This window comes from Larimichthys crocea, chromosome XVI, assembly GCF_000972845.2.
Source record: "Larimichthys crocea isolate SSNF chromosome XVI, L_crocea_2.0, whole genome shotgun sequence".
Lineage (NCBI taxonomy): Eukaryota > Metazoa > Chordata > Actinopteri > Sciaenidae > Larimichthys > Larimichthys crocea.
Window position 1 is genome coordinate 2,188,175 of NC_040026.1, and position 12,459 is coordinate 2,200,633.

The following is a 12,459-nucleotide window of genomic DNA, read 5'->3' on the forward strand; positions in this document are numbered from 1 at the left end:
CCCAGTTCTCATGATGGTGGTGGAGGTAACAACCAAGAGGGGAGACTGGGTTGGGGCACTAATCGATCTAGCCTCTGACACAAATTATATCACCCATCAAGCAGCTGAGAGGCTTGGATTGACTGGCGAGCCCATCACACTGGTTGTGTGTGGTGTGGGTGGTATGGAGGCGAGAGTAGAGACGAAGAGATATTATGTGAACATAAAAGTCGCAACTAAGAAGGGAACTTGGCGCCTTCATGAGATGCTCTGCTATGGACTGGAGGAGATTGCCAGAGTGGTTCATGCAGTGGACTCGGAGCGCCTGGAGAAGTTCTTCCCAGGTTTTGTAAAACCAGGGGAGCTGGCCCGCCCAGAGACAATTGAGCTACTGATCAGTACCCGGGAAGGTCGCCTTGCCCCCCAGCGCATGATGAGGTGTGGCGATCTGGTGTTGTGGGAAGGACCGCTCGGAAAGACTGTCAGTGGCTGGAACCCGGACCTTTCGGAGGACATTGAGGTGACTGCGCGCCGCTCATCGACCCACTTTGCTTTCTCCATGAAGGCAGAGTCTAGGAGAGTCGAGGTCCTCCATAACTGCAGTTCCAAGTTAAGGAGCAGCGTAGGAGTCGGAACTACAGCTGTGTCAAATGCTGAGATTGTCAAGTGGCTGCAGTGGGACAGCATTGGTGCTGCCTGTGACCCTAAGTGTGGTGGCTGTCGTTGCGGCAAGTGCGCCCCTGGTGGGAAGGAAATGACACTCGCTGACGAGAGAGAGTTGGAGATCATCAGGGGAGGTCTGACCTTCAGATTAAGTGACGACCACAGTGACAAGCCACACTGGGACGCCAAATACCCCTGGAAAGAGGACCCTGCTACCCTGCCGAACAACCGCGAAGCAGTCAAGGCAGCGTTCCTGAAATCAGAGAAGCAGCTTGAAAGAGACCCAAGGTGGAAGGAGGCTTATGCAAAGCAGGTGCATGACATGGTAGCCAGGGGGGCAGCAATCAAGCTTTCCAAGGCTGTGATGGACAGTTGGAATGGAGCTGTGTGGTGGGTGAACCACCTAACAGCACCCAACCCACACTCTGTTTCCACCCCGGTGAGGTTAGTCTGGGACAGCAGCCGGGAGTTTAAGGGGGTTAGCCTGAATGGCATCCTGCTGAAGGGCCCAGATGTCTTGAATCCCATCCGGGCAGTGCTACTCCGTTTCCGGGAGGGGGAGCATGCAGCGATTGGAGATGTGTCCAAGATGTATAACTCCGTGTGGTTGGAGGATCAGGAGGTGCATGTCCACCGCTTTCTGTGGAGGGATTCTCCGGAGAATGACATCGAGGATTACGCCGTGGTACGAGTGAACATGGGTGACAAGCCGGCTGGTTGTATCGCCCAGGTGGCCATGAGGGAGACCTCTCATCTGCCACAGTTCATCGACAAAGTGGAGGAAAGGCATGTCATCGTAGATAACGTCTACGTAGATGACATTCTGGTGTCCCACAATGACCCCCAAAGACTGAGTGAGATCCTCCAAGGGGTCGAGGCCATTCTTGCAACCGGGGGATTTCACCTGAAGCCATGGGTGCAGTCTGGCCAGAGTGGGAGGCAAGGTGGTGCCCCCACCAAAACTGAGACTATCGTGTTGCCCAACCAATTACGGGACGAAGACAACAAGGCCCTGGGGGTGGGTTACCACGTGAGGGAGGACAAGCTTTTCCTCATGGTGGCCATTAATTTCTCCACAAGGAAGAAGAAGATGCGCACCGAGCTTGACCTCGCCACGGAGGACATAGAGAAGGAAACACCGAATCCCCTCACCCGTCGTATGCTCCTGAGCCAGGTTGCTGGGGTGTACGACCCCCTTGGCCTGGCGACGCCCCTTAAACAGAAAGGTGTCATTCTCGTCAGAAGGGCCTTCCAAGAGGCTGGGACCTTGACTAAGGACACATGGGACAAGCCACTGTCTAGTGAACTGCGTGGGAGGGCGATCGAACTCTTCAAAGAGTATGCCCGGCTGAGTACCATCACTTTCCCCAGGAGTATCACACCTTCCGGCTGGCTGGGGAAACCCTGGGGGGTCACATTTTCTGATGGCAGCTGTGACTCTTATGGTGCGGTTCTTTACCTGCGCTGGGAGACTTCACAGGGGGTCGTAACCCGGCTTGTGGAGTCAAAGGCTAAATTAACCCCCATTGACCAGAAGGGCGAAGCAGTTAAAGCGGAGATCTGTGGGGCCGTCTTTGCCGCCCGGCTGAAGGGGCACATGCTCAAGCATGGACGGTTGGAAGTGGCCAGGTGGTACCACTTTGTAGACAGTCAGACTGTGTTGGGAGCCATCCAGCGGGAAAGTTATGGGTTCCAAACTTTCTTCGCTAACCGGGTTGGTGAAATCCAGAATGTCGGGCCCGTCACAGACTGGTGGTGGATCCCTGGTCAGCATAATGTGGCTGATCTGGTCACGAGAGGGTGTTCCCCCGGACAACTTGATGGAGATTCCCTGTGGCAGAGAGGCCCCGAGTTCTTGTCTAGACCGGTGGAAGAGTGGCCCATGAAGTCTGCTGCAGAGGTGGCCTCTGTTACCAGGGAGGCCGTGAGTAAGCTCCAAAGGAAGGCCTTCTCTGCTATCATGACAAGATCCCAAGCGAGGGAGATGTCTGCTCCAGGCAGTTCCCCACCAGGTGCTGCAACGGGTTCTTTAATCGTACCCAACACTTGCAGTACGAAGAGGTTATGGGGGTCAGCTCTTGTGGGTCAGGTTAATCTTTCAAGGTTTGCTACACTGACCAAACTCTGTGGGGCGGTGGGGTATGTCCGCAGAGCCGTGAACGCCTGGTTACTCGGGAGAAATCGAGCCGGCGATCGAGAGCAGTGGGAGGCAATACTCACTGTCCAGGAATGAGAGGAGGCATTCCAGGACTTATGTCTCGCTGCCCAGACAGGTGTGGTGTTCCCCACGACGACACTCAACCGCCTGGTCGTGAACAAAGATAGTATGACCGGCCTCTTGTTGTGCTATGGCCGGGTCCAGTCCGTGGATGAAAAGAGACGTGGGGTCCCGCTGATACCCTACGGGGAGAGGATCAGCACCCTCCTTGCGGAGGAAGCCCACTGTGTCAACCATGAAGGCGTTTCCGGTACCCTCCTGCGGATGAGGAGAAGAGCCTGGGTGGTGCAAGGTCCTAGAGTTGCCCGCAGGGTCATTGACGCGTGTATGCATTGCCGGAAGCGTAAGGCCAAGTTGTGCTCTCAAGTAATGGGCGATCTCCCATCTGTACGCACCGGACCAGCAGCGCCATTTGAGTACACAGCTCTAGATCTGTTCGGTCCTTATGTAGTTAGGGACGTTGTGAAGCGGCGCACAAAGAAGAAGGTCTGGGGCGTGGCTTTTAGCTGCATGGCCTCAAGAGCGATCCATGCAGATCTGGTTGAGGACCTATCGACTGAGGGCTTTCTCAGAACCTATCAGCGTTTCACAGCCCTGAGAGGTCATCCCAGAAAGCTCTGGTCCGACCAGGGGACCAATTTCGTGGGGGCCAAACCTGCGCTGGAAGATCTGTACAGTTTCCTGGCAGAGATCGACAAAAAGGAAGTCCAAAGGAGAGCAGTTGTGGCTGGGACTGACTGGGTGTGGGAGTTTAGTCCGGCAGACTCACCACATCGGAATGGGGCGGCAGAGGCAGCTGTCCGTGTGTTAAAGAGGTCCTTGAGCAGTATTGGCGAAGGAGGCGACTTGACAACCCTGGAGTTCCAGACCCTCTTGTACCTGGCCGCCAATCTTTCCAATGAGAGGCCGATCGGAGCCAGGGCTCAGGTTCAGGAGGATATAGTGGACGTTGTAACTCCAAATTCCCTGCTGTTGGGTCGGGCAGGGCCCAGAGGTGACACCCAGGGGTTTGAATTCCCTACCTACCCATTCAGTCGTCTGCGAGCGGTCCAAGTGGAGGTGGATAAGTTTTGGAGGCGTTGGAGCCAATTGGCGGGACCTCACCTGTACGTTCGACAAAAGTGGCATGCTCCAGCCAGGAATGTCTCTGTTGGAGATCTGGTATGGGTGGCGGACCAAGACGCCCTCCGGGGGCGATTCAGGCTGGGTCGTGTGGAGGAGTCATGTCCAGATGATAAGGGTGTCGTCCGAGATGTCAAAGTGAGGGTTTGCCATAGTCTTCCCATCGGCCAGTCCCCAGCAAGGGAGGACAAGGAACCGTGTCCTACCACCATCCTACACAGGGACGTCAGGAGGCTGGTGGTGTTGCTGCCGGTGGAGGAACAGGAGGGGGTTTATTTGCTCCTCTGAATGCCTAAGTGCTGAACCTATGGACACATGAATGCAGGACTCAGTCCAAAACCCTGTGTAGTTAGTCGAGTATATCCGAACAATCAGTCTACTATATGCAAATATTCAAATATCAATTAAATACATCATGGTTTGGTTCAAATTAGAATTAGCTAGCAGCGGCCCTGCATAGTACACATAATATTTTTACCCATTGCTAATACAGAAATGAGAATCTGTGCAGCTTTAGGTTAGCTAAGACCAAGATGCATAGCTAACACAGTGACGTAGTGCTCTCTCTGTAGACCACATTTATAATCACCACGATCGCACTCCATGTGCAGGTCTTAAAGGACTTGTTGACTCACTGAGGCTTCGAATTCATGCCGTGCCGTGTCTGCTTCCCTCTGATTCATCGTGAATTTGCATATATTATCTCGCCTTTTGTTGGAAATATTGCTAGAATTTAACCCAGCACAATCCTAGTGACTCATCTCTGTGTAATACTGTGTCCTAAATGGAAAATACTGCTTTAGGCTCCAGCAGATATTGTAGCAAAAACCTCTTGCTAGAGTTGACGGTGATAAGCCTCTGCTTCCCACCCCACTGAAGGAATTGAATTCTTGGTCCCGGTGGCCAAGTCTTACATAATATAATGACTGGCTGAGATGCCTATCACACCCACAGCACTGTCATTTTCTCACTGTGCCATCCTGTCCTCTCAGTCTTATAGTACATGTGTTAGCTGATTATAGGCTGACTCCACTTCTCTCACTTCAGTAATGTCTCCTCTATTCCGAGCAAGGGTTTCGACCAAATTGCTAAAAGTTGCCACAGATGAGTTCTTGCCCAGCAAGCTTCGTGATTTTCACCTTGTCGTTGACTGCTGCAGTCGGAGAAGAGCAATCCGCGCTACTCTATCTTTAAGATGGATGATACGGGAGCATCTAATGTCCAAAATTAAATGACTTGTAGTGTGACAACGTGCCTAAAAATAGGCGAGGAAGGTGTGCCATCGAGGGTCCAAGGTGACTGGATCTTTCCACAGGGTTATTAAAGAGTTCATTGTTGTTGTCTTTTTGGTTTTCCTCAATTATTTTACACCGTGAATTCAACATTCTGATTCTGATGTAGCATAATACACAAGTAACAGGATATGAGATATTAACTTAATGTAGCTAATGCTGATGTTTAGGAATAAAGTTTTGTTAGCTTGGCGATACTTTTTGTCCTATTAAACATTTGATGTCCAGTCATCAGACTTGAAATTGAAGTATTAAAGTGATGTACATAATTTGATTAGCTATATTTTCATTGATTTTAGGGTGGTGATTTAATCCCTTAAAGGTGTAGTCCACCAATCATACACATCCAATCAGTTCACTCGTCATTGGAGTGAAAACAGTCAGCTCTGAAGAAACGTTGTCAAGTCTAAGAAAATACCCTTGGTGGTGATGTCATAGTGATGTCATCAGGGTTACCCTGGCCCAGGTTTCGTGACAAATCAGAAAATAATAATAACTTGAGCTAAACGTTAAAAGCATTTTTTAAAAAGGTGTGTTTTTGTCAGAGATTTAAATGTTGGAAGGTCGGTACAGTCACTGATGTGTTTGGGGAGAGAGTTCCAGAGGGAGTAGGGCTGGTACAGAGAAGAAGGCTCTGTCGGCCCAGATTCGGTGCTTGGTCCTGGGTAGTGGAGTCACGAGGTAAGCATCAGATGAATGGAGGCTACAGGATGGATTGTGGCAATGAAGTCAGTGAGGTAGGAAGGGTCCTGGTTATGCGTGAGAAGTAGGATTTTGAACTGAATACGCTGTGGAACTGGGAGCCAGTGGAGGTTCTGGAGGACAGGAGTGATGTGGTAAAGAGTGTGGGTGTGGGTGAGCAGAAGAGCAGCAGAGTTATGGATGTACTGGAGTTTATTTGGAGTTTTGGATGGTGTGCCATAGAGAAAATGTTGCAGGAATCAATCCTGGAGGTGCAGACGATGCTCAACTGCTCAGTGGAGCCAGTTCCACAGCTGCAACGCTCTCACTCAATACTAGACCACTCTAAGTGTTACTTTGACAAAAAAACTGTTTGAAAAATACCAAAGTTGTCCTCAGACTCTGCTAGATGTGAGTTTGGATGAATAATAAAGCTTCATGTTAAGGCTTTATAAGCTATCTGCTGACCTACCACAGTATGTTGACCTTCAAGTGGATCGACGTTTTTCTCTGTGAATCCACATCTCGTACACCACATAACATACACAGCCTTTGTTTTTGATTACCTAAGTGTATAAAAGGTGGCCGTGCAAACTGGCTGAGGCTGAGTGAAGGTTGAATGAATGAATGAGTCAGACGATGGTCTGTGGGAGACGGGGTGGGTGGCTCGTAATTATTCTTTTATGTTACATCCAAGCTCAAATGACTTTTGCTGTATTTGCTGTATAGAATTTCTTTCACTGACAGTGTCATGTACAGTACAGTATGTGTGCCGCATACTCAGTATATATATGTATGGGTGTCTATTGATTTATGTTCTTAGTACTCCCCTGCACATGGTCTGAGTCAGTGTGTGATGAAGTATCAGAATCAGATTTATTGCCAAGTTGGTTTGCACATACAAGAACTTACCTCAGTGCAAAGATAGAAAATGAAATACTATGTGTATCTAGGTATATGGCAGGAGGCTGCGGCCCATCAGGACCAGAACCCCGCGCCACAAGAATAGTTTCTTTCCATCTGCTGCTAGCCTTATCAACAAGACTGTCTCCCTCTCCACATCCAGACCTACATGTTACATTAATGTAGCATCTACAGACTTTCTGCATTACATTAACACACAGACTTTATTTATTTAGGACCGAACAGGATGAAGATCCTGTTGTATGCCTGCACATGTATAATGTTCTGTGAATAAACTGCTCTTTCGCTTTAGAAGATACTGTATATATATTTATATTGTTTATATTTTTTAGTACTTGTTTTTTTATCTTCTTATATTTTTTTATATTTTTTACTTAATGTTCATTCTGCACCAACTACAGCAAGTCAAATTCCTGTGCAAGTGCAAACCTATTTCAATTAACCTGATTCTGAGTCTGGTAAAAGTGCAGTATATTCCTTTACGTACATCCCTGCACTATGCTCCATTGCAACATTTCATTGCATATTGAAAAAATGTTATCTTTGTCCACACACACACACACACACACACATATAAACTTTTATATGTACATAGTTTTTATATTTATGTCTACGTTTACCTGTCAAGTTCTCGTTTCTGTTTTTTAACTGTACCTGTGTCTATATCTGTATGTGCTATGAGAGCAAATGGAACCGGAGTCAAATTCCTCATCACATATGTGGCCAATTAAAGTAATTCTCATTCTGATATTATGTATATTAAAGCACTGCGCATAGGAACATTCACACTATGTACCAAAAGCCAGATATTCTGCTTTGTTGCAGTCCTAATTGAAAACAATAAACCTGAGCTATGAAGATGTGACGATGATACAACAAAAATAAAGAAAACAACAAGATTAAAATCCTGTGAGAAGTTTCTGAATTTGATTTCCAGCATTAAAAGAAAAAAAAATAATTTAGAAGCTATCTGCAGGTTCAATCCCAGAGTACTGCTCCGAGCTATCAGAAGCCCACATCAGCTGAACCTTGCTAATTACATTTCTCCCACTGTGAGTCTGGCAGGTCTGAGTTAAAAAAAAAAAACTGCTGAAGCACAAACCGTGTGACCTCTTGCCGGGACACTCTCCTATCTCACCGGTGCAGGCGCTCGCTCACCCCTCTTCTCTTTTTGAACACTGTGTCTTTTTTTTGTGTGTGTGTGTGTGTTGCAGTGCCGTCGTTCTGGGGGCTGGTAAACTCGGCCTGGAACCTGTGCTCTGTGGGGAAGAGGCAGTCGCCAGTCAACATCGAGACCAGCCACATGATCTTTGACCCTTTCCTCACGCCCATAAAGCTGAACACAGGTGGACACAAGGTAAACACACACACACACACACACACACACACAAATGCAATCACGCTTGTTTGTTGACTCTCTTCCTATTTGCTGGTTGCACCTCGAGGACGTTACACTTCGCCGCTCTAGTGTTAGTCTCTATTGTGCCGCTTATTGTTTGAGCACCTTGTGGTTTGATAAGGTGTGTGTGTGTCTCTGATTGATGCTCCTGACTACTGTTTGTGTTGGCAGACAATGTGAGCTATTTGTCCAACAAATGCTCGCCTGGAGATAAAAAATACGGAGAGATTCACCTATTCAGAGAGGCACAATGGTTGTGTTCTAGTTCAAGAAAAGCCTTAACATTATCTTAAGGGCTTTACAGATGAAATCCCGAGGCCTAACAGCGGATTAGTCGAGCGCATTGTTTATTATTTCCCCCCTGTGCAGTGGTGTACCAAGGACGGCGTGCATCAGAAGTCTGTTCCATCCTGTGCCATATGACAGCAGCTAATTGGGAAGCCTTCACAGATGGGCTGCTTTGAAAAGTGCACAGTTGCATGGTGAGATTAATGTTATGATTAGTTTATGTTTACATGCCAGCGGTGAGTACAGGGTTAGCCTTGGGCAATGATAGAGCACAGAGGACGCATTGCAGTTTTACCACCTATGGTACGCTGCTATACTAGATGTCTTCGTCTAACAGATCCAAAAATAGAGCCATGGTATGTCCTTGGACCCCTCTCTGATCTGATCCGGTCCTTAGGCCTCTCATTGGAGGAGTTTAGAGTGAAATTGCAGACCTGTCTTCACTCGGAGAGCATAATAGAATTGCCAGAGGAAGCCATGATTAGAATAGTCACTCATACATTTTCTCGGCGGTGTAATTTCGACTTGAAATGAAAATTAAATTTAACAATTCCTCCTTTTGCAAAGACTCCCCCGCTGCTCGCTCAAGGACTCCACTTTGAGAGCGAGCTACCCTGCAGTGTGTCCGGAGTAAGGACATCACTCACAGCGGCGCAATTTTTTATTGCTGTTCGGATGAATCAGACGGGAGCTGAGAGAGAAGTGGAGACGGTACAGTGTGTTGTTCAGGGCTGCATGGCGAACATTAAGGAACAATGCTCAGTGTCATCGCTCTGAAGCAGCACAGTGCTCAATGCTTTTCAGACACAGAGCGAGGACCCCAGACTATTTATACTGTTGTGTTTCATATGAACCTGAGCCTACACTAACACACACTATTATTTATTCATTTTTACTATTATACACATTTATCTACTAAATGTTAGAGTAGAATCTCTGAGGACCACCTAACAATAATAATAATAATAATAACTTTATTCATACAGCACCTTTAAAGACAGAGTTTACTGTGCTTTACAGGGCAGTGGACCCAACCGAAGGCCACACAGGTCAAATCAAGAAAAATAAAAATGTCAAACATAACAGTACAATGAAAATAAAAAAAATAAAAAAACAGCTATTCACTGAAAAATAGAAGAATGAGGGAAAAGCTGACAGAAAATGTTGGTCTGGTTCAGATTAAAGGGAAAGAAAAGACGATGACCTCAGGCTCACTGACCCCACATACAGATACGTGTATATGTGTTTACATGCATTTACTAAAGCACATGTAACCTACACAATGTACCTGCACACATACAAGGACTTCTATAGAAACTTTGAAAACATGAGTGGTTAGCACTGTCCCCTCACTGCAGAAGGTTCCTGGTTGGAACTCAGAGTTTGCATGTTCCTCCCAAAGTCCAAAGACATGAACCTTAACAGGATAATTAGTGATTGTATTTGTTAGGGAATGTGAATGGTGTGAGTTGAAAAGTGGTTTTGTCTTTTTCTGGCCAATGAATCACAGTCAAACAAAAATAAAGTGCAGGGAGGAGGAGAGAGAGTCTGTAACCATAAATACAACAAACATGTGTAACACAAAGTGAACACCTACACCGAGTGACGACGCAGAAAATAAGGTGTCCTGATGGCCCAACTGATGGAGCGCTCATCGTGTCCACAAAGGTCCTTTGCTGTGTGTCACCTCCTGACCTGTCTCACTGCTTTCCTGTCTGTCTTCAGCTGGATTATTTCCACAATATTATCATGTGTGTATTATTAGCATGCCAATAATATTCAACACTTTGAATATCACGTCAAAACCTGTATATCAGGACACATCTATCATACAACGCAAACCTTGGAGGAAGGAAACATTGTACTGAAAACACAGTCAATGAGATCAGAGTGGATGTCACAGGTGACTGGAAATTTCCCCATACGTCTCATTGATTCTCTAAATCATTGCTTTGTTTTTGGTCAACTTATTGGTTAGAAAGACCACCACCCACTCAGAGCACACATCACACCACCCACCCACACACACTGCTCCAACTTTCTCATTTATCTCTGAGAAAAAGTTTCCAGAGTCCAAAAGCCATTTTGGACTCTTTCTTTCTCTCTTATCTGTCCCTCTTCCATCCCTCTCTCTATCTCTCTCTCTCTCTCCCTCTCTCTCTCTGCAGTGGTCTAAATGTAATCTGTTGTGTCTCCATCTCTCTGAGCACCTGAGCTGTCAGCCGGCGAACACGAAGCTGGCTTCACCTTGTCAGTGCTGATTCATCCCCGCTCTGTCTCTGGCTGTTTGGCAGCCAGTCAGCCTTGGCCAAACACGCTACAGAGACCGGTAAAGAGCTTCTGCTTTCGGCTCGCCACGGCTCAGCTCGCCACCTTGACACACACACGCACACACACACACACACACACACACACACACACACACACACAGCAAGCTTAAGCCCACTTTCTGCCCGGGAGGAAAGCAAAGGGGGAGAGTAACCCCCCTCAAACCACCCACCACCCACGCACTTACAAGACACACACACACACGAAAACTGCTTAGGGAAGACAAACTCGTTTTTTAATAGATTTTTTGTGCTTCCCTGCGTAGTGGCTAATGAATAGTTAAAAGGAATTAAATTGACCTCCGAAGAAAAATTTTAATTAATGACGAGGAGACGTGCAAGGCTGTGTGTGCGACGGGTTGAAGGGATCACAGTTATCAAAAAGGCGCTATTAATTGAATATTTACTCTGCCATAGATGAGCTGCAATTACTTGAATAGATTTTAATGAATTTAATCGCTCCGGAGCCGTGGAGGTGAGCTTCTCGCTCTCTCATGAAGTGTCTCCTGCACATTTATGAACAGAGTTTTTTATGAAACGAGGATTAGATGTCCTTTTTTTCCCTCCTCTGATTATTATTTTCCAACTAGATGAACGGGGAACCTGTCAGCGCTGTGAAATCCACAGTGTTACCTCGCCTTTTTTGGGGGGGCTCTCTTTTTTGTTCTCGTGCTTTGAAGTCAGGGGCGTGCAGGAAAGCGTTGGGAACATCAGCACCGGGTGGCCTCTTCCATAAAAAAGTACACTTAGTAATGACGTTAATTCAGAGTTAGGAGAAGATGTTGCTTTTTTAAAGCTTTTAATCGTCTTTTGGTCACTAAACAAACTCCTACAATGCTTCAGTGACACTCGGGAGGTGAGGAGTGTGTCTGCATCTTTCTTCTTCCTGTGTTCCCGATCAACCAGATGTGGAAATCTGACAAGCATGCAAGTTGGTGTGTGTGTGTTTTAAAGTGTGTGTTACTCGCAGCCCTGAATCTGCTTAATTACAGGGAGTATTGGGTAGAACAACAAACAGCAGGCTCCTGGATGACAGCTGTACTTTCACTCCGGAGAGAATAAACCACCTTCTCGGGTTTGCCCAGCTGGCCAGACGACCAACCAATCGGGTATCAGTCAGAAAGCCAGCCAACCAGTCACTGAAGCTCTCTCTGCACATGGCTTTAATATCCTGGGTTTGATAGCAGGTGTGTGTACCTGTGTGTGAAGCCAGTGCAGCTTCTGTTGCTGGTGTTGGGCCTCATCCAGGTTGGCTCGCTGCAGAGGTTTGCAGGTAGCTGACAGGGTCCATACAGGTGAGCCTGGAGCCAGTATTAATATTTTCTCGGCTGTAAATAACTGTGTGAGATGCACTGAGACCTGTGTCCACTGAGGCTTATCCACTACTTATTTTCAACAGTTGTAAGCTTTGTAAAGTGTTGTCTATGGTAGGTGGGCGGTTGTGTTACAGTATTTCTTTGTTTAAACCCATTTAACAAGTACTGTTTGCTGTGTGCTGTGTTTGCAGGATCACTACTGTCGTGAACAGACGCTGAATATTTTGTGCTTGCGAGAGAAATCTGACAG

The 12,459-nt window shown here is 47.1% G+C and overlaps 1 protein-coding gene across 1 annotated transcript in view; it reads left to right on the forward strand.

Annotated features, from left to right (window-relative positions):
• Positions 1-12,459, forward strand: part of ca10a (carbonic anhydrase Xa) — a 253,080-nt gene that overhangs the window by 101,035 nt on the left and 139,586 nt on the right. The window contains exon 4 of the mRNA XM_019271359.2: positions 8,094-8,236. Within this exon, the coding sequence (XP_019126904.1) occupies positions 8,094-8,236 (143 nt within the window). The remainder of the gene's footprint in view (positions 1-8,093; positions 8,237-12,459) is intronic.